The 23714-nt window shown below is 43.4% G+C and overlaps 2 protein-coding genes across 5 annotated transcripts in view; one reads left to right on the forward strand and one right to left on the reverse strand.

Annotated features, from left to right (window-relative positions):
- The window catches only part of SGSM2 (small G protein signaling modulator 2), a 137698-nt gene extending 120564 nt beyond the window's left edge, over nt 1-17134 (forward strand). For all 4 annotated transcript variants that reach the window (XM_039341708.1, XM_039341716.1, XM_039341734.1 and 1 more), the window contains 7 exons: nt 3154-3558; nt 4853-4977; nt 5577-5659; nt 9053-9162; nt 11927-12023; nt 12225-12392; nt 15498-17134. In XM_039341708.1, coding sequence (XP_039197642.1) covers nt 3154-3558; nt 4853-4977; nt 5577-5659; nt 9053-9162; nt 11927-12023; nt 12225-12392; nt 15498-15586 — 1077 coding nt within the window. In that variant the 3' untranslated portion in view covers nt 15587-17134. The remainder of the gene's footprint in view (nt 1-3153; nt 3559-4852; nt 4978-5576; nt 5660-9052; nt 9163-11926; nt 12024-12224; nt 12393-15497) is intronic.
- Nucleotides 17135-22461: 5327 nt separating this feature from the next.
- The window catches only part of MNT (MAX network transcriptional repressor), a 79247-nt gene continuing 77994 nt past the window's right edge, over nt 22462-23714 (reverse strand). Inside the window, exon 6 of the mRNA XM_039341749.1 lies at nt 22462-23552. Coding sequence (XP_039197683.1) covers nt 22846-23552 — 707 coding nt within the window. The 3' untranslated portion in view covers nt 22462-22845. The remainder of the gene's footprint in view (nt 23553-23714) is intronic.

Below are 23714 nucleotides of genomic sequence, written 5' to 3' on the forward strand. Positions count from 1 at the left end.
GTTACAGCATCATGTTTTTCCTTGAAAAAAATGTCTAGCTAGCTATTCCATCTTTGATTTAGCTATATTGATCCACCTTCTTTTTTTCCAGGTGTCCTCTTATGTTCTGAGTTATGCTCGAGGTTTATTGGATTTCATGGGGAGGATTATAATTATTTTTCTCTATATTGTAAATCTTAAGATTCTTTCAGCTGTGCTGTTACTTCCTTTTTAGATCCCATAAGTCTCTTTAGATCCCATAAACCCCTTTAGCTCCCATAAGCCCCCCCTTTTGGCTGTAATTTCATTGGCAGCTGCCACCTGCATTTGCTTTTAGAAGGAGTGAAAAAGGGAGCCCTGCAAAAAAATAAACTTGGTTCTATTTTGTTCTGAACTCCAGCTGTTTTTCTCCTTCAAACCACTTGGGTTTTCCCTTTGTTCTCCTCTAACAGCCATGCAATGTTTTGTGACTTGGGCATTTTGTGGTCTCTAGACGGTGTCCAGCCCTTTAGCTGTCTCTTTCTGGCCCCCATGGATTCTTTTATTTGGAAGGGGACTGCTATTCTTTTTTTTCAGCTTACCCATGTCCCTGCATGCATGCCTATGGATCTTCACAACTCTGTTGGTTTGGCCCTCCACAACAGTCTCAGCTTTTCATGTGGCCTGTTGGGATAATTACCGTATATTCCGGCGTATAAGACGACTTTTGAGACCGTCGAAATAGCTTCCGAACTCAGGGGTCGTCTTATACGCTGAGTCGTCTTATACGCCGGAAATAAGGTAGTTTCTGGCGTATAAGACAACTTTCTAGGCATGCGACTCGGCGTCCATCGTCTTATACGCCGGAAATAACGTAGTTTCTGGCGTATAAGACGACTTTCTAGGCATGCGACTCGGCATCAATTGTCTTGCGACTTGGCGTCGATCATCTTGCGACCCGCATTGAACAAGGGTTCATCTTATACGCCAGGTCGCCCTATACGCCGGAATATACGGTAATTTCCCACCCCTGTCATTGACCAGGCTGTCTTTCTGTTAGGCCAGAGGTAGGCAACCTGGGCTCTTTTATGACTCGTGGACTTCAACTCCCAGAATTCCTGAGCCAGCCATGCTGAGGAGAAAGGGAGAGGTTTCCAAGCTGAGCCATGCTGGCTCAGGAATTCTGGGAGTTGAAGTCCACGAGTCATAGAGTGGCCTAGGCCTAGGCCAGAGGTACGCAATCTTGGCTTTTTTATGCCTCGTGGACTTCAACTCCCAGAATTCCTGAGCCAGCCATGCTGAGGAGAAAGGGAGAGGTTTCCAAGCTGAGCCATGCTGGCTCAGGAATTCTGGGAGTTGAAGTCCACGAGTCATAGAGTGGCCTAGGCCTAGGCCAGGGGTAGGCAACCTTGGCTCTTTTATGACTCGTGGACTTCAACTCCCAGAATTCCTGAGCCAGCATGGCTCAGCATGGAAACCTCTCCCTTTCTCCTCAGCATGGCTGGCTCAGGAATTCTGGGAGTTGAAGTCCACGAGTCATAAAAGAGCCAAGATTGCCTACCCCTGTGTTAGGCAGTTTTGGGAATGGAGGTTCCCTCTTTTCTCTGGCAAAAAATCAGCAGGAGTCAGGTAAGACTTTTTCCAGCTACAGATAGTCCTCAACCTATAACCACAGTTGAGATGTCCTTAAGCAGAAGCTGAATAGATCATGCTTGGAAGTTTAATAGGGTTTCCACCCTGCATGGAAAGTGGATTCACGACTTCAAAGGCTTGCCTCCAGGCGTTGTGGGTGTTCCATCCCTGGGGGTTTTTAAGAAGAGATTGGGCAACCATTTGTCTGACATGGTGCAGGTTTTGCTGCTTGAGCAGGGGGTTGAAAATCTCCAAGGTCCCTTCCGTTATTCTGTTATTCCTTCCATTCTCTGGCTGTGTTTGCACCTTACATTTAACCAAATCAGCTTGTTACAAACCAAGAGCTAAGTTCACCCAACGTGGAAAAATTAGTTTGAAACTTGGTCATTATTTTGTGGCTCAGACTGACATGTAAATTTGATGCTTTATGGTTCAGGTTATAGCAAGGACCAGGAGACACGTTAATTCATTAAGTATGGTCAGCAGTGTTGTGAGAAGGCAGAGCCTATTACTCTTTTCTTACATTAATTAAGAGCCCTGGTGGCACAGTGGTTAGAATGCAGTCTGGCAGGTTGACTCTGCTCACTGCAAGCAGTTCGATCCTGATCAGCTCAAGATGGTCTAAGCCTTCCATCCTCCTGAGGTCAGTAAAATGAGGACCCAGATTGTTAGGGGCAATATGATGACTCTATAAACCGCTTAAAGAGTGCTGTAAAGCACTATGGAGCGGTATACAGGTAGTCCTCAACTTACGACCACAATCGAGCCCAAACCTTTTGTTGCTAAGTGAAACATTTGTTAAGTTTTTGCTCCATTCTGCAACCTTTCTTGCCACTGTCGTTAAGTGAAACATTGCAGTTGTTAAATTGGTAACATGGTTATTAAGTGAATCTGGTTTCCCCATTGACTTTGCTTGTCAGAATGTTACAAAAGGTGATCACATCACACACACACACACACACACACACACACACAAATACACACGGGAAACAGCAGCCGTCATAAATTTGAATCAGTTGCCAAGCATCTGAATTTTGATCAAGTGACCATGGGGATGCTGCAACGGCCATAAGTGTGAAAAACAGCCATAAGTCACTTTTTCCAACGTCCTGGTAATTTCGAACAGTCGCTAAATAAACTGTTGTAAGTTGAGGTCTGCCTGTATAAGTCTATTGCTATTTGATGATGATGATGATTATTATTATTAACAATATAATAATAATACTGTTGAAAGGGATCTTGGAGGTCATCTAGTCCAATCCCCTGCTCAGGCAGGAAACCTATACCATTTCAGGCAAATGGCTGTCCAGTTTCTTCTTAAAAACTTCCAGCATTGGAACATTCACCGCTTCTGGAGGCAGGTTGTTCCACCGATTAATTGTTCTGTCAGGAAGTTTCTCCTTAGTTCTAGGTTGCTTCTCTCCTTGATTAGTTTCTATCCGTTGCTTCTTGTCCTGCCTTCAGGCACTTTGGAGAATAGCTTGACTCCCTCTTCTTTGTGGCAGCCCCTGAGATAATCTTCCTTGTCTTCTTTCTCCCTGACTGACCTATTGCTCTTCGCAGGTGTTTATTTCTGTGGATGAAATGGACTCCGTAGAGAGAGAGCTGAAGGCCCATGAAGAACAGTCTTTGACCAGGGCTTGCCTAGATGCACCAACAGTTGTGGTGGCAGTTGACCAACAACAGTCAGTAGAATTTGACTCTCCTGACTCTGGGCTCCCTTCTTCTCGGAATTACTCAGTCACATCAGGCATCCTCTCCAGCATCGATGATGGGCAGAGCATCTGCTTTGAGGATGGGACCGAAGAGGAAACTGGCCCGGAGCTGCAGAGACCGGATTTGGATCATGTTTCACCAATCAAGGGCTTGGCTCCTTCGGGCTGTGCAATGGAGGAACAGCTGTGTTCCCAAACGGACTCTAAAACAGCTGCAGGAGAGAGCATCTCTGTGTGCTCTGCTGCTTATACGGTAGGTAGGGGCCAAGGGCAGACATAGACATGCATAGGTAGTCCTCACTTAATGACATTCATTTGGACTGGAATTTCACATCCTCTGTTAAAAGGATGGGCAGAGGGCAGGGCATCCATGAAATATCCTTCCCGGTGAGGAATCCAACTTCCTCCCCCAAACTTTTGTTCTCTCAGAGATGCCACCTAGTTTTAATTGTGTTTTTGTTATTTATTTAGTGAAAAAGCAGAATGGCGTGGTGGGCTAATGGCGAAGATGCTCGCCGCCCAATCAGAAGCATGGGTTCAAAGCTAGGTAGCGGCAGATGTTTCTCTCGGGGTGCAAAGAAAAAAAAAATCTGCTGCAAACTTTGCATAGGCATCAGGAAGGGTATCTGGCCAGTAAATGCTCAGCTCCATTCAGTTGCCCCCAACTCTATCCCAAATTAAGACATTACAGGATCATCAAAAAGGAGTTTTTTATTTATTTAAAAGGCTGCCATTACCGTTTACCTTAAAAATAAACAACTCTGGGTGGCTCACAGCAATCACGTACAAACAAACATTAAAATCAATAAAAGCCAAACACAGGAAAACAAAATTTGGCACCACAACCGCTCTCCATTGATGCAACCAACCCGCTATTCTTCAACTTCCAATTTTTATCCATTTCATGGAATGGCTGCTCTTTTCTCTTATTTAAACTGTGACATAATTCTTTTGCTGTCAGGTGTCTTAGAAATCTTTTAAATAAAATAACAGACCACTTTAAAAGAAGAAGGATGGGGATCATGAGGCTGGTGTTATTTCAAATATGGATGTTGCTCGTGTCTAGGAAAAAAGCAAGAACACGGTTTATTCAGATCTCTTTTTAAAAAATGTATACATCCAAGATCAGAATCAGTTTGCCACAGTTTTAAAATGCTGAATTTAGACTGAAAGCTGCTTTATTTTGAAAACCCTTGTGATACAAAACAGATTGCCTTATGTAGTTTTCCTGCTAAATATTTCATCCTATTCATTTTTTTTCCTGCAAAAAGCTCAGGATGATAAACATGGTATTAATCCACTAGTTTTTATCTTTACTGTAACTTTGCATGTTGATTAAACTGAGATGGCAACAAAAAAGCATAATAGGAATAAGAAGCCATTTATTTAGCACATGGTGGCATCTCTGCTTTTTCAAATTTACCTGCAGAAATTGCTTTAAAATGAATGACCATCTAAAACCATATCATTCTGCAAAGGTCAGACACAACAGATAATACTGTCCTTTGTTTAGCAACAGGTGTATAACAAGTCTTTGTATTTTCCAGATAGAAATGCTGGACACTGTTGCCTTAAACTTACATAGAATTGACAAAGATGTTCAGAGGTGTGATAGAAATTATTGGTATTTCACTGCTGAGAATCTGGAGAAGCTTCGAAATATTATGTGCAGGTAAGTTAAACCTAAGAGAGGGGTACAAGAGAGCAACATCTGGAAATCGTAGGGCAATGTTTGTCAAGAGAAGAATTGAGCCTTGGCATTTGGAATCAGATGCAGTACGGCAGCAGGAAATCTTGAGATTACCCAGTAGAACATCTGGGGTGGCTTTGACCCCCTAGAATTTGTCGATTTATGTTTTCCAAGGCTGGTCTGGGCAAATCCAGTTTTCTGGGTTAGAATCCCTGGAATGTTCTCTAGGGTGATATTACTGTTCATTGCAGGCCCTGAACACCACATTTTTAAATAAATTATGTAGATCTTAATGGTACCATACCAAACAATTTTTAATCTCATTAATTTTAGTGCCTAATTTGGGGAAAGAGGGTTGGGGCTTTTACTATTTTAATTAATGATCGTATCTGCTGCTTGTACTGTGTTTAATTTTGTGAATTCTATAAAGTCCATTAGGTTTCAAACTGTGGACCAATCTCATAAAGAAAGTGTCTTCCTGATTCATTTTGGAGCAAATGACATTCTGAGTTCTTTTAATTGCATATTTTAATGAGCCACAATGCATTGAAGAAACCCTTGTTCTCTTTTTGCTGTTGCAGCTATGTTTGGGAACATTTAGAAGTGGGCTACGTTCAAGGAATGTGTGATCTCCTAGCTCCTCTCATGGTTATACTTGACAAAGGTAAGAAACCCTGTGGTTGCTTTTTCTAGCTTGTGCAGCCCTTAGTGCCTATATATACACTTCATGTTTTTTATGTCAGTCTGTCCATAATATCATATACAAACAACCTTCTCATTCCTCAATACATTGACACATCCAGAAATCACTGGCGGTGTATCCCTGGGCTCAGAAGAACTGTAAATTTACAAAAACCAGAGGCAGAAAAACTGGGTCAGCCTCCCCACTTCTAAAAGGAGCTCCAGGAGGACTGAGCATGCTCAGTGGATAGATCATATTGATTACTAGGGAGAAACAAAGAATGGTGTCAATGCTGCAAATATTGTATATTCTTGCTTTTGACAATATGCAGAATTGTCTGGTAAATATGGGGTTAATAAAGAGCAGAAGGGGCGTTGGGGGTAAAGCCCGGGAAAGAAAGAGGAAGAAAACATTTGACCTTCACACTAATTGGATAGTGTGAGATATGACGGCTAATTTAGGGAGGGAACATGCTGATAATTTAACTGCTCAGAGGAAGAGAACTTAGATCCTAGCATGATGTTGTGGTTCCGGCTAATGAAACATTCCAAAGAACTTCCAGGCATTTATTTTCCTAAAAGTCTTTTATTGTTACAAAATGTCAGCACAGGCACAACGGAAGGGGGAAAAAAGTGGCACACCAATAACGTTCTTAAAGCTTTTTTTTTCCCCTCCGTTGTGCCTGTGCCGACATTTTGTAACAATAAAAGACTTTTAGGAAAATAAATGCCTGGAAGTTCTTTGGAATGTTTCATTAGCCGGAACCACAACAAATGGAATCATGGGTGATGAACATACAATCATAGAGCTAGAAGGGACCTCAGAGGTCTTCTAGCCAAGGCTTTTCAACCAGTGGTACGGGTACCACCTGTGGTACATTGGCACCTGGCAGGTGGTACGCGACCATCCTAGAAAAGTAGTGGGGGAGGGGAATGAGCTGAACCGGTGGCAGCACCGCACAAGCCTGAGCAAGAGATGGCTGGAGCTGCAGGGCTGTCAGGGCTCAGCGGAAGCGCCAGGATCAGTGCCGCTTTCCAGCTGATCGGCGCTTCTTCAGGGCTGTCAGGGCTTAGTGGAAGCGCCAGGATCAGCGCCAGGCTTCAGCTATAGCTCGGCGCTGATCCTGGTGCTTATGCTGAGCCCTGAAGAAGCACCAATCAGCTGGAAAGCAGCACTGATCCTGGTGCTTCTGCTGAGCCCAGAAGAAGCACCGATCAGCTGGAATGTTGCAGCATCTCCAGGGTCTTATGATTTACATTCAGATGCTTGGCAACTGATTCATATTTGTTACGATCACAGTGTCCCAGGCTCATGTGAAGTGACCAAAACCTGCTGCAACCACCCAGCAGACGGGGGGAATAAAAACCAAACACCCCCCACTCCACCCCCGCTGCCAATCCCCAACAGAAATGCTCACAACAATAAAAACCTCGGACAGGAGGAAGAGCACCACCGGGCGGGCAGGCGTCTTGCTCGGCTGTGGTTTGGGGGGGATACTTTTTTCAGTGCCATTGTAACTTCGAACAGTCACTAAACAAACTGTTGTAAGTCGAGGACTACCTGTACTTTATCACTTTTTTCCTTTTTTTGGGGGGGGGACATCAAGTTTTTGACACCTTGCTAGGTGACTGGTGGTACTCGGATGTTGCCATATCCTAAAAGTGGTACAATGGGTGAAAAGGTTGAAAAGCCCTGTTCTAGCCCAACCCTCTCTCAAGGCAAGAGACCTTATACCATTCCGGTCAAATGGTCGTCCAGTCTGTTTTTGAAAACTTCCAGTGATGGAGTTCTCATAACTCTGGGAGGCAAGCTTTTTCCATTCATTTAATTTTTCTTATATAATTTAAAATGGGTTGTAAACAGGCCTCCTTAATATTACAATTTGTCTATAGGCTGTCACACCTCCCTGCCTACCCTAATACTGTACAAAATAGACAGTCTGAAATCTATCACTAGAGATTTTCCTTGGGATTCAACTTCTCTCAGGCAGACCCTTCCCAGATCGCTCTCTTTTAAATCCCCCCTCCCTCGGCAAGTTCATGTGAGAAGAAAGTACCTTGCATTGCCGTGCTTTGATTGATTGATTGAGAGTTCTAACATCCATTCATCTGATCAAAGAGAATATCTGTAGCTCAAGGTTGAACTCTGGGGTCCCTGGTGCTCTTGCGGCCCTTTCATTACCAAACTAGGTAACATCATCAGTGCTAGCTGAGCAATGAAATGGCTGCTCAACCAACCTGAAGCCCTCCAAATCCATTGGCATTGGCTCCCAGAGATCTTCAAATGGAGTCAAGCTATTCTCCACAGCGCCTGAAGGCAGGACAAGAAGCAACGGATGGAAACTAATCAAGAAGAGAAGCAACCTAGAACTAAGGAGAAACTTCCTGACAGTTAGAACAATTAACCAGTGGAACAACCTGCCTCCAGAAGCGGTGAATGCTCCAACACTGGAAGTTTTTAAGAAGAGACTGGACAGCCATTTGTCTGAAATGGTATAGGATTTCCTGCCTGAGCAGGGGGTTGGACTAGATGACCTCCAAGGTCCCTTACAACTTTATTATTGTTGTTGTTGTTGCATTTAATTTTCAGTCTGAGTGAAAAGGAAACTGAAACATGGGAGGGTCATGATATTATTGCTTTCCAATGGCAATACAGGTAGTCCTCGACTTACGGCCACAACTGAGCCCAGAATTTCTGTTGCTAAGTGAGAACATTTGTTATTTGGGTTTTCCCCCATTTACAGGCTTTCTTGCTACAGTTGTTAAGTGAATCACTGCAGTCGTTAACTTAGGAACGTGGTTGTTAAGTGAACCTGGCTTCCCCATTGACTTTGCTTGTTGGAAGGTCACACATGACCCCAGGACATGTGTCAGTTGCCAACGGTCTAAATTTTGATCACGTGACCATTGGGAGGCTGCAATAGTTGTAAGTGTGAAAAATGGTCATAAGCCACTTTTCTCAGAGCTTTTGTAACTTTGAACGGTCACAAAACAAACTGTTGTAAGTCGAGGACTACGTGTAATAATATTTACTCTCCTAGTTCCTTCCATTGTGATTGGGAGTGTGGTCCTCAGTAGGCTACTTCAAGGCTGGCCTGGAACAGTTGCTTTCTTGTGTTGTTAAGGTTGTGGGCACTGCTCGCTGGTTAAAAGGCAGATAATAAATGTTGGTTTGAGGGTGAAGGTTCGTTCACTGAGCTTGTGGGTTGGTTTCCGAACATTTTGTTACCTGGCAAGGTAACAACTTCAGCTGTGTTTAGGGGAAACCCTCATCCTACACCCGAGCTACAGATATTTGTCATTATTGCAAATATTGGTTTTTTTATGCAATTATTGATAATTCATGAACCTAACGCCTACCTTTGCCTGGTTTTAGATGAGCTGGCTTACAGTTGCTTTACTCATCTCATGAAGCGAATGAGCCAAAATTTCCCCAACGGAGGTGCCATGGACACTCACTTTGCAAACATGAGATCTCTTATCCAGGTAGGTGTATTTGAAACATTTTTTTAACTCTTCTTGTCGTCTTTCTGAAGCTCGGAATTTTAGCAAAGCTAAAAACAATATAAAACTAAGAATAAAACCAAATACATCGCAGGATGCTTTGATTATCGGGCATATGGAAGTTATTGTAACTGTAATAAAACATGTAATCTCAATAATATCTCCCCCCACCAAGAAAAAGGACCAGGTCAACAATGAATCAACTGTTCTTCACAATTTACGCCCATTAAAATGCTTTAGTAAATCACACCTGGATTCTGAGCCACACCTGGCTTGCTTCTTCCTGCTATAATGGGAAGCAGAATGGACCAGATGTTGCACTTATCTGCTGGAACAAGGCTCTCCAAACTTGGCAGCTGGGAATTGAAGCCCACAAGTCTTAAAGTTGCCAAGTTGGGAGATCCCTGTTCTAGTAGATGTGGTGGGGAGGAGTGGAGGGAGATTCCCCGCAAAATTCCTATAACTCAACATTAAGAAAACCCAAATCATGGCATCCGGCCCTCTCAATTCCTGGCAAATAGATGGGGAAGAAATGGAGGTAGTGACAGATTTTATTTTCCTGGGCTCCAAGATCACCTCAGATAGGGACTGCAGCCAAGAAATTAAAAGACGCTTGCTCCTGGGGAGAAAAGCTATGGCAAATCTAGACAGCATACTAAAAAGCAGAGACATCACCCTGCCAACAAAAGTGCGTATAGTCAAGGCCATGATTTTCCCAGTTGCAAGGTATGGCTGCGAAAGCTGGACCATACGAAAGGCTGAGCGCCAAAGAATGGAGGCCTTTGAACTATGGTGCTGGAGAAGACTCCTGCGAGTCCCCTGGACTGCAAGGCAATCAAACCGGTCAGTCCTAGAGGAGATCAACTCTGACTGCTCTTTAGAAGGCCAGATCCTGAAGTTGAAACTTAAGTACTTTGGCCACCTAATGAGAAGGAAGGACTCACTGGAGAAGAGCCTAATGCTGGGAAAGATTGAGGGCAATAGAAGAAGGGGACGACAGAGAATGAGGTGGCTGGATGGAGTCACTGAAGCAGAAGGTGGTAGAGGACAGGAAGGCCTGGAGGAACGTTGTCCATGGGGTTGTGATGGGTCGGACACGACTTCGCAATTAACGACAACAACTTGAAAACCTTAGAATGGAAAAGGATTTTCTATTGGTGGTGCTTGTGGCTGTGGGTTGAGAGTGTTGATGGGAGAGATTTGCTTTATGGGATGGTGGTTTGAGTTCTCCAGATAATGTGTTGCTGGCACAAAACAAGTCACAGCTTGCAAGGCCCGACTAGGAGAGAATTTGAGCATAGCCTTGGACTTTCAAAGCAAGGTTGTTAATCCATTCACAGCAGGGTCCACCCCAAGAGAAGCTAATGGGAAAAGCAGCTCGGGAGTTTATTTATTTATTTATTAAATTGATACGGCCACTCAACTCAAAATGCAAATAGTCCTCGACTTACAGCGCTCCATTTAGTGACCGTTCAAAGCCACAACGGCCCTGAAAAAGTGACCGATGACCATTTTTCACACGACCGTTGCAGCATCCCCTGTGATCACATGATCAAAATTCAGAAGCTGGGCAACTGGCTCATATTTATGACGGTTGCAGTGTCACGTGATCCCCTTTTGCGACCTTCTGACAAGCAAAGTCAATGGGGAACCAGATTCGTGTTACTAACTTAACAACTGCAGTGATTCACTTAACAACTGTGGCAAGGAAAGTTGTATAATGGGACAGAAATCAATGAACAACTGTCCCACTTAGCAACAGAAATTTTGGGGTCAATCGTGATCGTAGGTCGAGGACTACCTGTACTTAAATCTCAGCAGCTAACAATAGTTAAGAATAGAATATAGGTTCTCCCGTTGTTATTTTCTAGAACTTGAGGTGGCACGCCTCATGTTCTTACCTCTTCTCCTCAACAACAGCCCTGTGAGGAAGGTTGGTCTGAGAGAGAGGGAGGGACTGGTCCATAATCACCCTGCCAGACTTTATGCGCACTGCATCTTTAATAATTAACACCTTTAATGATTAGCACATTTAATTTAGACCAATTAAAGGCAGACAAGAACTGTCAATCTTCAACTCATGACCACAATTGGGACCCGAGTTTCTATTGCAAAGCAAAGCAATTGTTAAGTGAGTCACACCTGATTATTATGGCTTTTTTTTGCCATGGTTGTTAAGTGAATCACTGCAGTTGTTAAATGAATCACACGGTGATTCGTGGTTAAGTGAATCCAGCTTCCACCATTGACTGTGTTTGTAGGAAGCAGGCTGGGAAGGTTGCAAATGGAGATCACACAACTCCAGAATGCTGCAACCAGTCATAAATACAAGCCAGTTGCCAAATGCCTGCATTTTGGTCATGTGAGCTTGGGGATGTTGTGGCTGTCGTAAGTGTGAAAACTAGGCCTAAGTAACATGTTTTTCAGTGCCGTTTTAACTTTCAACAGTCACTAAACAAACGGTTGTAAGTCGAGGACTGCCAGTAGTAGTTTTCCGATTACCATGAAGCATTTCCATCTCTTCCTCCTTAATCAGAATTCTTGCAGAAGGGGGGAAAAAAAGGAAAGAAGAAGGGGACAATACGGGAGAAGAAGGATGACTGAAGGAACGATAGCCTCTGGTTTCTTCATAAAATTATATTTGATGTGATTGCACCCCAAATAATGTGTTTTATAAGTAACTCACTGCGCATACGTCTTTTTTTTTTTCTGTGTGTGTGTGTGTGTGTTTTTTTACACAAAAAAGATTTTAGATTCTGAGCTCTTTGAATTGATGCACCAGAACGGAGATTATACGCATTTCTACTTCTGCTACCGGTGGTTCCTGTTAGATTTTAAAAGAGGTAAGGATTTTTTTTGTTTTCCAGGGTGCTGGCTAGAAATCCCCCCAGGGTGGCTGGTGAATTCTGGAAGCTGAAGTCCCCAAATCTTAAAAGTTGCCAACTTTGGAGACTCCCTGCTGTATGGGGAGAAATAGCTTCGTCCATGTTGACTATGATTCGCCGAAGTAATTCAATGCTTTTTGTAATGTCTGTTCCATTCAGAATTGTTGTACGAGGATGTCTTTACCGTGTGGGAAGTGATCTGGGCGGCAAAGCACATCTCTTCCGAACACTTTGTCCTTTTCATTGCCTTAGCACTGGTGGAGTCTTATCGAGAGATTATCCGTGATAACAACATGGACTTCACTGATATCATCAAGTTTTTTAATGGTAAGGAAGTAAGAACTGAACAAGATTGTGTTCATTCTTTTTTTGTTTGTGAGGGGGCAATTTCCCCATTCACAGGGAATCCTCGACTTACAACCATTCATTCCAGTCATTGCAAACGGCATTGCAAAAAACCGACTTATGACCGGTTTTCACCTTTACGACCTTTGCAGCATCCCCACGGTCAAATGATTAAAATTTGGGCGCTTGACAACTGGCATGTATTTATGACAGTTGCCGTGTCCCAGGATCATGTGATCACCATTTCTGACCTTCCCAGCTGTCTTCCAACACAGGGGTCCCCAGCCTGTGGGCCGCGGCCCTAGAGGGCGGTGACCTGCTGGCTACCGGGCTGTGGGACAGGCTGACCAGTGAGCGCATGTGTGTGTGTACACCCCCTCACTTGTGCTTACCACGGTGGCCACAGGGTGCAAAACCAGGATGCCGCGCCACGGGGTGCAAAAATGGGCTTCTGCCCTATCACAGGGCACACAAACAGGCCACTGCCATGCTGCAAGGTGCAAAAATGGATAATGCCATGCCGCGGGTTGCAAAAATGGGTGCCACCATGCCATGGGCCACAAAAATGGGCTGCCGCCACACTGCAAGGTACAAAAATGGCCTCTGCTGCGCTGCAGGGTGCAGAAACAAGACACTGCGCCACACAAGAACAGGGCAGGGCTAGTGAATATCACGCGGATGGTAGCCATGGCCCTGTGCACACGTACAAAGGTTGGTGACCTCTGTTCCAACAAGCAAAGTCAGTGGGGGAAGCCAGATTCGCTTAACGACTGCATGATTCACTTACTAACAGGCATTTATGCTGAAATGTAGGAGACAGAAGGAACAATGACAGATAGCAATAGCACTTGGATTTATATAGTGTTTCCCAGTGTTTTACAGCCTTCTCTAAGCAGTTTAAGAGTCAACATATTGTCCCCAACAATCTGGGTCCTCATTTTAGCGACCTCAGACAGATGGAAGGCTGAGTCAACCTTGAGCCGGTGAGAACCAAACTGCCAAACTGCTGGCAGTTGGCTAATACAGAAGTATTCTGTAGTACTGTACTCTAACCACTGCACCCCCAGGGCTCGATTTACGAGCACAATTGGCCCAGAGGTTCCATTGCTAAGCAAGGCGGCTGTTGAGTAGCACTAGATTTTATGCATTGTTTTGCCTGCTTGTATGCAAATCACTGCAGATAAATGAATCAGGCCTTTGCTGAGCAAATCCAGCTTCCCTCATTGTTCAAAATTGGCTGAGTAGGTTGCAAATGAAGATCACATGATCCTGGGACTCCCCAACCATCAAAAGCATATGCTGGTTGTCAAAGCGTCCAAATTTTGATAACGTGACCGTAGGGATGCTGCAACAGTCGTAAGTGTGAGGACCAATCATAAGTCACTTTTTTCAATGCTGTCGTAACTTTGAGTGGTCGCTAAACAAACGGTCGTAAGTCAAAGATTAAACATATTTGATTTCCAGTTGTGTCTTACATCACACTGAGAAAGCTTACCTGTCTCTCAATTTTAGCCCATTCTAACTGGCTGGCATAGATTCCATTGACAAGGACTTTACTATAAAAATGGCCTGCTAAGTCTCTTTCACTGAAAAGTCACCCCCTAAATCTTGCCTTCAGAAATTGCACACCTAGAAAATCAGTATGCCAGGACAAGGTTTCTGATTTGACATTCTCATGAACATGCTAATTTTCTGAATGTAGGGTTTGGAGGATGTTATATAGAACTATATTGCTCCTTTACCAGTCTTCAAACTTGTAGCCATTGCAACCTCCCACAGTCATATAATCAGCATTTGCACGCTTCACAGCCAGCTTCCGACAAGCAAAGTCACTGGAGAAGCTGGCAGAAAGTTACAAGCGGTGGTCCTGTTGCCATGCTTAAAAACCCCCAGTGATTTGCTTAACAACTGCAGTGCAACTGATGTTGGTTTAAGTACAAAGACCTGTTGTAAGTCACTTTTTTCAGCACCATTGTAATGTTGATTTGTTGCTAAACAAATCATTGTATGTCAAGGACTAATTGTATATGAATACTATGATTGTGTAGGAGCATTCCTTTCTCCTTCCTCACCTTGGTGGGAATTTTCATATTCCTATCCTATTATTTGCAAAGAGCTGTTAAAAGTTTCTGGATAAGAACCTGCTTCAATTCAATTTTCAATTCAGAATAAAGCTGGAAGGGACCTTGAAGGTCTTCTAGTCCAACCCCCTGCTCAAGCAGGAGACCCTATACCATTTCAGACAAATGATTGTCTAGTCTCTTCTTACAACTCTCCAATGATGCACCCACAATTTCTGAAGGCAAGCTGTTCCACTAGTTAATTGTTCTCCCTGTTAGGAAGTTTCTCCTTAATTCCAGGTTGCTTCTCTCCTTGATTAGTTTCCATCCATTGTTTCTTGTCCTGCCTTCTGATGCTTTGGAAAATAAGTTGACCCCTCTTCTTTGTGGCAGCCCCTCAAATACTGAAAAGCTGCTATCATGTCACCTCTAGTCCTTCTTTTCTATAGACTAGCCAAGCCCAAATCCTGCAATTGTTCTTCATATATTTTAGTCTCCAGGCATTTAATCTTAGTTGCTCTTCTTTGCATTTTTTTTCCCAAAGTCTCAACATCTTTTTTGTAACGTGGTGACAAAACTGGATGCAGTATTCCAGGTGTGGCCTTACTAAGGCTTTATAAAGCGGTACTAATACTTCACGTGATTTTGATTCTATGCCTCTGTTTATACAACCAAGGATTGTATTAGCTTTTCTGGCTGCTGCTGCACACGGCTGACTCATGTTTAAGTGATCGTCCACTAGGACTCCAAGGTCCCTCTCACAGTTACTGCTTTTGAGCCAGGTTTCATCTAATCGGTATTTGTACCTTTGTTTTTTTCCTGCCTAAATGTAAAACCTTGCTTCCAAGGGGTTGAGTAGAATTTCTGGTGGGGGTCTTAAGCCAGCAACATTCAGCCCCCTTCATGATCTGACAAAAATGAGGTAGCTGTGGACAATGGCTGAGACTGGTCCAATTTCTGCCTGTTATCAAAATGTAGGAGCAGCCTTTGCCGTGCTAATCTTTTCTCCAATGCTTATTGTGTGCAGAGATGGCCGAACATCACAATGCCCAAGAGATTCTGAAGATAGCCAGAGATTTGGTCTGCAAGGTCCAGACGTTGATTGAAAATAAATGAAGGCCGGAGCTGCTGGGGAAATGCAAAGTTAGCATTGCTGCAAAAAGCTTTCAAAGGGGGGGGGGAGGGAGGGGATTTTCCTGCACTTGTCACTTCAAACAATGTTGTAACAGCATCTTCCATGTAATGAAGTAAACATTCGAGAGATTTCTAAGCCTTTAACAAGCAAGAAAAAAAAAAATACAAAGCTGAGTATTGAGTGTGCACAAACGAGTCCTCATTCTTGGACTCTATTTCAGGGCCAAAAATCATTCTTGTATGTTTTTATTCTCCCATTTGTTCCAATTCTGTCGTGTTCGGAATTGCTTCTTGCCCTGGGGCTGGTAAGCAAGTGTGTAAAGCAAAAAGAAGAGTTCTTCCAAATTTTACCGTTGCTATAATTTTGCAAAATGTTTGTCTAGGTTTCCAAAGGAACCTCTCCAGCTGACTAGAGACAGGATATCCTGTAGATTTGCCCAGGATTATACCAGATTTAGGAGTAAGGAACCCCCGTTCTCGTATCAACCTAATGGCTTACAGCTTACATAGTCATGAAAGAACTTGGTAAATTGAGATTTCATTGCTCAGTTTCTGTATTTGGTCAGTCATTCCAAAGCTGAGTTCCAGCAGTGACTGATCAAAAAGGGGGAAACAGGAAAATACTCTTGTATGTTTCTGCACAATCTTGAGGGCTAGAGTCTTGAGTTTTTAAAAAAACGCTAGGAATCCAAAGGAAGGCTGAATTAGCTAGATTTGAGAGACCGGCTGCTCTATAGCGCCCACTGGAGGATTGTCCGTTTTTCATTTTGCTTTATGAATTTGTCCCCGTGGAATTTTTTTATGCATCTAGCATGTCTTATTTGTCCACTCCTTTTTGCCTTTACCGATTCTGTATGTGTGGCTACACCCCCAATGGCTTCCAAGCTGGAGCGACAGCCACGGAAAGGGGAGTTTGACATAGCCCCAAAGTGCCAACAACCTTTGTCCAGTGTAACCTTTTTGTTGTTTCTTTACTTGGAATGCAAAAACAAGTTATTTTTTGGTGGTGGTGGTGGCATGCACGCACGCACGCAGTCCCTTGGCCCTGCTCGTTTTATTTTTGTATGTATGTGTGTGTGTGTATGTGTGTGCGAAGTGTTTGACCCCATGCATGGTTCTGCTGGACAGTTTCATGGCAGAGGAAAATGCTTTCTCCTTTGTGCACATTTTCTTTGGCTAGCAAAGTGGAGTCTTAACCCCCTCCCAACCACCCTTATTACTGAGGGAATCAATGTTTTAAACAAGGAAAACTGCACTACTTTTTTGGAGAATGTATCATATGGTACTTTACTATATAAAGACAAAAACAACAAGAAAAAAAACACCTCACAACCAAACAAAAATAATTTAACTGTGCAAACTTTGTTGTACTGTTTATTATAATGTTCTGCATAATGGTATTTTATGAATATTGTGTATTGCCTTATTTATTTTTGTCCAGAGCAAAATATTTTCTTTATTGCTCAAGAATTTATCTCAAGTGCAAATATATGTATAAAGAAGAAGAAAAATACATATGGTCAAACCTTTTTTTAATGGCTACGCAGTGGTCTTTGTCTCTTGTTTGATTCAGAAATAAAACAACCGGCAGAGTGACAGTTTCATCAGAACTAGCATGATTCTCCCAGTCATAAATCAGTACCTCCAGAAAAACAGGACAACAGGTCAAGGATCAAATATTTCTCTAATATTCAGTAGAAATCCAGATCAGACAAAAGATCCAGGTTTCTATATTTTACAGAACATGACAGCCTCTCTTGTACCAGGTTGGATCCTGGTCCACCCAGCTGCCCAGAATTTTAAGGAAACATTATTCAGATGTCTCCAACTTTTTTTCCTTTTCTTTTTGTATTTACTTTTTCTACCTTTAAAAAAAAACACCTTAATAAAAGAAGCTGCTTTCTCATCGATATAATTATATATTCCAGGATCTAAAGATGCTGAGATACATTTGAGAGATTTCTAAGTCTTTAACAAGCAAGAAAAGAGAGGACTACCTTTTTGAGTGTGCACACACGAATCCTCATTCTGGATTATATTTTGGAGTTAAAAATCACCCTTGTGTGTTTGTAGCAAGATAAATGGAGACCATTTGGTGTGGTGGTTAAGGCAGCAGTGTTTCTGAACCTTAGCAAATTTAAGTTGCCTGGACCAACTCCCTGAATTCCCCAGCCAACCATGATGGCTGAGGAATTCTGGGAGCTGAAGTCCACACATCTTGCCAAAGATGAGAGATTTTAGCTTAAGGAGCTGGCTTAGAAACCAGGAAACTGTGATTTCTAGTCCTGCCTTGGGCATGAAAACCATTTGGGTGACTTTGAAGCCAGTCACTCCCTCTCAGCCCAACCCATCTCACAGAGTGAATAATAAAGGAACGTTGTTGTTCTTAACTGCGAAGTCAAAGTTGTGTCTGACCCATCGCAACCCCATGGACAACATTCCTCCAGGCTTTCCTGTCCTCTACCATCTTCTGAAGTCCATTTAAGCTCACGCCTACTGCTTCAGTGACTCCATCCAGCCATCTCATTCTCTGTCGTCCCCTTCTTCTATTGCCCTCAATCTTTCCCAGCATTAGGCCCTTCTCCAGTGAGTCCTTCCTTCTCATTAGGTGGCCAAAGTATTTGAGTTTCAACTTCAGGATCTGGCCTTCTAAAGAGCAGTCGGGGTTGATATCTAGGACTGACCGGTTTGAACGCCTTGCAGTCCAGGGGACTCACAGGAGTCTTCTCCAGCACCGTAGTTCAAAGGCCTCAATTCTTTGGCACTCAGCCTTTCTTATGGTCCAATTTTCACATCCATACATTGCAACTGGGAAAACCATGGCCTTGACTAAACACACTTTTGTTGGCAGGGTGATGTCTAATCTAGTCCAACCCCCTGCTCTAGGAGGAGACCCTATACCAGTGTTTCTCAACCTTGATAATTTTAAGGCATGTGGACTTCAATTCCCAGAATTCCACAGCCAGCATTGCTGGCTGTGAAATTCTGGGAGTTGAAGTCCACATGCCTTAAAATTGTCAAGGTTGAGAAACACTGCCCTATACAATTCCGGATATTTGGCTGTCCAGTCTTTTCTTTAAAAAACCTTGGAGCATCAACAACTTTTGGAGGCAAGAAGTGGCTGTTGGGGGGGACCACAGGAAGCAGAAGAATTAAGTATGCCTGCAGGCTTGAATAAAGGCAGGATAAAAATACAATGCTATGGGGGCAGTTTCCCCCCAATCCAGATACAGAACAAATGCAAAGCACAAGCCATGATCAGTGGTCTGCTCATTTCATGCTAGGCTTGGGACAAATCACATTTTCCAATTATCCACACTCCGATACATACATAGTTCACGTCCTCAATCAGCAAACTCAAATGTTGAACCTCCACTCTCCACATAGGCATAGCCTAAGAGTGACACTAGTACCTCTCTGTCCCCAAAGGCTAATCTGTCCAATGAGGGTGGTGTGCTGGGAGGCTGAAATGAGGGGGTGGTGGAAATCAGGTTTTCTGGAGGAGAGGTATAGATCAGTTAACTCTGAGAAAAGGAGTCAGTTAGAAAATCCTATTGTTACCTCAAGGCAGGCCAGTCCCTCTAAATGTCAGCAGTAGGTGGCAGGCTATTCTCTTGCAAGCACAATATTTGGGGTTGGGGGGTGGGGATTTCTTAAATCAGAGTTTCAGCCAGCCATGCTCTCTTTTAAGGCAAATGTTATTTCAGAACACTCCACTTTTCCAGCCCATTGGTATAACCCAGGTATAGCTGGCTCAGGAATTCTGGGAGTTGAAGTCCACGAGTCATAAAAGAGCCAAGGTTGCCTACTCCTGGTATAGCCAGAAAGCATCAACCCCATGTATTTGGCATTGCCAAATTGAGCTGTTTGTGCCCCAAGATTCTTAAACATAGGAGAATCCTGGGACTTGTAGTCCCAACTGAGCCAGAGTGTTGGGGTAAGGATAAAAAGGCCTTCCTTAAGAAAGAACTCTACAGCTTTGCCAGCATCCAAAAGCTGGCGCAGTCTTATCTCTGGATGTGGCTGCTGTTTGTCGTCTTCCATTTAAAAGTTTCCTAGGACACCCAAAATGTCCAACTACACAGGAAATCAAATGAGAGATATTTAAATAGGGTAAGAGAGACCTTGTTTAGCAACCACAATTGTGGCTTGCGATTATGTGAAGCACTCACAAAGTGAAACAACTGTGCTTTCCTCTGTTCACAGGCCTACGAAGATCATGAATACAATTGGAGTTACTTTTTCATGCCTGTGGGAACCATGAACGGTCATTAAAAAAGGCAGTCACTAAGCAAAGACTACCTGTTAGAATCCCATGCATTTGTCATGTCACTCAGACCCTAGCTCCTAGGAATACCTTTCCCCAAAAAACATTTTTTAACATGGATTATTAGACAAAATTTCACTGCCTTTCCTAGTTTGAGAGAGAAAAACGGAGTTGCAACACTCTTCCGTCGTAATTCTGTCATCCATTCTAAACACACTTAAAATTGGAAAGCAAAATTTTAAAAAAACCACTTAGGATAGAGCAATGAATTCCACTAGAAATTCTTGATACTGGGGCCTGTGACAGTATAGCACCTAAAAGGCAGTATGATTGAGGTCAACTGTTCTGCTTGATTTATTCTTGGCAGATTGTTGAGGTACAAGTCAAGATGAAAACAGACCCAAAACACAGGCAAACCAATTGGAACCCTTTAGGCTGGGTTCATACAACAGCTGCAACCAATTACTGAACGAACACCTCTGGATTTGCAAACTACATTTGAACCCCCTCCCAAACCACACCCTCCTAAACCACAATTGAAGCATGTGGAATAAATGCAATTGCTCCATCTTTCATCAAGGTTGTTGTGTGAATGCTTGTTAGGGAGTTGTCTTTATCGACTGAAACTAATATACACGTGTTGGGTACCTTAACATTTTTTTAAAAAAAATCCAGAATGAATCCAATGCTCAGCACGAGTTTATGGCAAGAGATGGCTAGTTTGTCTCCAAAGATGGGGAATTAAATGTTTAACCATCTCAAAACATGTAAAATAGTTTTTCTGATCCTTAACCAGATCTTTACCTATTCCGTGTTACTTTTGCCGTGGCAATACAATTCTAGAAAGTCCAAAGGGATGTGGTTTGGGATAGGATTAGTGGTAGAGGATCGGTTGCAGTATGTGGTCTCTGTCTGTTAGCGCTTGGTGGCTTTCACTTTGATTAGAAAGAATTCTACCTGAAATATCAAAGAATTAACACCAGCATAATACTGGCTAACTAGGCAAGTTAAGCATGAAAATAGGTTTTTCTCCCCTTTTCTCTACCAAAAACAGCCAATTCACAGAGCAATTTCTCTCCTAGGCAATCTTTCATGGAGCATGTGCACATAACAGCCTCCTCTCAGTTGCTTGTTTATGCTACGGCATCGTTTATTTAATCACAGTTTACTGAATTAACCAAATCACTTTGATCCACCCAAGTGTACTTCAGACAAAGTCCTCCAGCTGGGTTGGTGCAACCCAGAACTGCCAACGAGCTAACAGTCTTTTGCTTGATAAAATCCAGCAGTGTGCATGTTTGCATGCTTCTCTGAACATTTCACTTCCTTGAACATCTAACCAGAAATAAAATTTGCAAGTTAAAATAAACCTAATGCCTATCCTTAAGTCACTTCAAGATTTGGAGGGTCCAACATTTTATTACCCTCACACAAACCTTCCGTGTTGGCTTCCCACTTTGAACCGCTTAAAACAGTGGTTCTCAACCTTTTTAATGCTGCGACCCCCAACCGGTTGTAAGTCGAGGACTATTCAACTGGTGCAGCACCGTTTGCAGAATGGGACTTTTGGTGGGCTCAGCAGGGCAGAGACAGCCTGGACAATTCCTGTTGGCTTTTGAAAGCCAATAGAATTAAGACTCTATTCAAGCACAGCTAAGGGGGAAAAAATGGCGGACTGCGTTGTTTGGCGACCCCCATGAAATGGTCGTTCGACCCAAATGGGGTCCCGACCCACAGGTGGAGAACCACTGGTTTAAAAGATGGAATAAAACATAAGAGCAAGGAGCTAAGGATGAATAGTGCATTTCAACAGAGAGAATTATGTATTGCTCCCTGCTCCTCAGATCACCAGGATCCTTTTTTTTTTTTTTTTTGAGTTTCCGTTTCTACCTGCCCAAACCACAGGTTGGATCCAAGTCATGCAGGAACCTATCATTAGATGTCCAAAGAACCAAATCACATCGCAAATCAGGCATAAAAGAAAAAAATGAATTTTTTTAAAAAAATCAATTAGGTTTGAGCATTACAATAACCACAAAAATCCACGGGTGTGCAACCTCGTTGTTGTTGTTTTTTTAACCTTTTTATTAGACAGAGGGTTTCCTTAAAATGCCATAACAAGTCACAGTGATTATGGATGACTTTACTGAAATGTAAATATAGTGGGGAGTTGGGAAGGAGTAATGTGTTTTGCCTTTTTTTCTTTAATACCCTGGTCCACAAAACCATCTTATCATCTCAAGATGCTTAAAAAAAAAAAAAGGGATGCTACTATCTCTCGTCTCCTTTCAAAGCAGAAGGAGTTTTGTTGATGTCTGTCCGTTAATCCTGGAAACAAAAGGATCTGTCCATCAATGATGTTCACAGAGAACCATATTTTTATATATATGTAGCTATACGCAGGTATATATATATAAATATATATATATATATATATATTCTATTATTTCTTTTTATTTTTCCTCTATGCCGTCTTAATAAAAGAGATCAGCCATTTTAAAAAAAAGGAACTACAAAGAAGCAACACATCAAAAAAATAATAATAAAGTTAAAAAAAAAAGGTTGTGGTGGTTGTGGTTGAAAGGAAAAGTCAAAGTCTTAAGAACTTTATTACAGTCTTATTTCACTGATTACATGTCAAAAGAAAAAAAAATCACCGTGAAGGACAGTTTATTGATTTATTTTTCTCTGATTATGGGAAATTCAAGTGCAGAAGCAGCCCTTATGGGTTTTTCTATCCCCCCCCCATGCCCTCCCTCCCATGACTGAGTTTCTCGAGAGAAATCAAAACAGGAAAAAAAAACTGGGGAAGGGACAGGTGGCGGGAGGAAAGGTTATCTCTGCCTGTTCCCCGGCCTCTCTCTTGCGCCATCCTCTCGCGGAGGGTCAGTGTGTCCAACCCTCTCACTCCTAACATCTCTGCCACGGGGCACACTTGGAATGTATGGAGCTTTATCCAGTTTTGCAGCTGATTCTACGCCAGCTTCAAGGTGCTTACGGGAAAAGGGGGCATGGTGACCATGGTGACTGGGTTCAAGACCGTTTGGCCCACCAACTGTGGGTGGTGGACAACTTGAGTTCCAACGCCGGGCTTCGCCATGACCGCTGGCTGGCCGAGGCTGGCAGTTCCATTCACTTGCTGGTGAGAGATGGCGTGCGCAATGTGGCCCACCACAGGCTGGCTGACGGCCACGGGCTGTGGGTACAGAGGGAGCTGCTGCCCCAGGTGGGCTACGTGGTTGAGGGTGGCCGGGTGCACAGTGATGTGGCCGATGGGCTGAGCCGTGGTCGTCAGCTGGACTGGGCTGGAGGTGGACGAGGGTGCGAGGTGGGCAATGTGCTTGGGCTGGGGGCCTGGGAGAACATGGTTAACAGTCTGAATGACGGAGGCGTGAGTAGTGGCCGTATGGGCGATAACAGTCGATTGCACGGTGGAGGCCGCCACGAGGTGAGTCTGTGCAGGGACAATTGCCTGGGGCTGGACCAGGGCTTGGGGCTGGAGGGGGGGTGGGGCGTGGGGAGGGACATGCTTCTGGGCCAGCGGCAGAACCGAAGGGCGATGGGCAGCAGCGATGGGGGCCACCGCTTTCAAGAGCTCAGGATGCTGGCGATGCACAAGCTTCGGCAACGAATTCACAGGGCTGTTGTCTTCCATGTCCTCATCCATATTGTCTTCTCCTTCTGTGGGAAGATAAATGAAGGCAGATGTAAAATTCTGGCTGAGGGAAAGAGGTGGGAACTCACAGGACGCTAAACCAGGTCACCCAAACACTGAAATCGCTATTTCTTACACCACGTGTTGTAAACTGACAGAGTCACTTAGGTGCGATAAAAGAAGGGTAG

The sequence above is a fragment of the Crotalus tigris genome, unplaced genomic scaffold (assembly GCF_016545835.1).
Source record: "Crotalus tigris isolate CLP2741 ecotype Arizona unplaced genomic scaffold, ASM1654583v1 scf7180000017550.10884619, whole genome shotgun sequence".
NCBI lineage: Eukaryota > Metazoa > Chordata > Lepidosauria > Squamata > Viperidae > Crotalus > Crotalus tigris.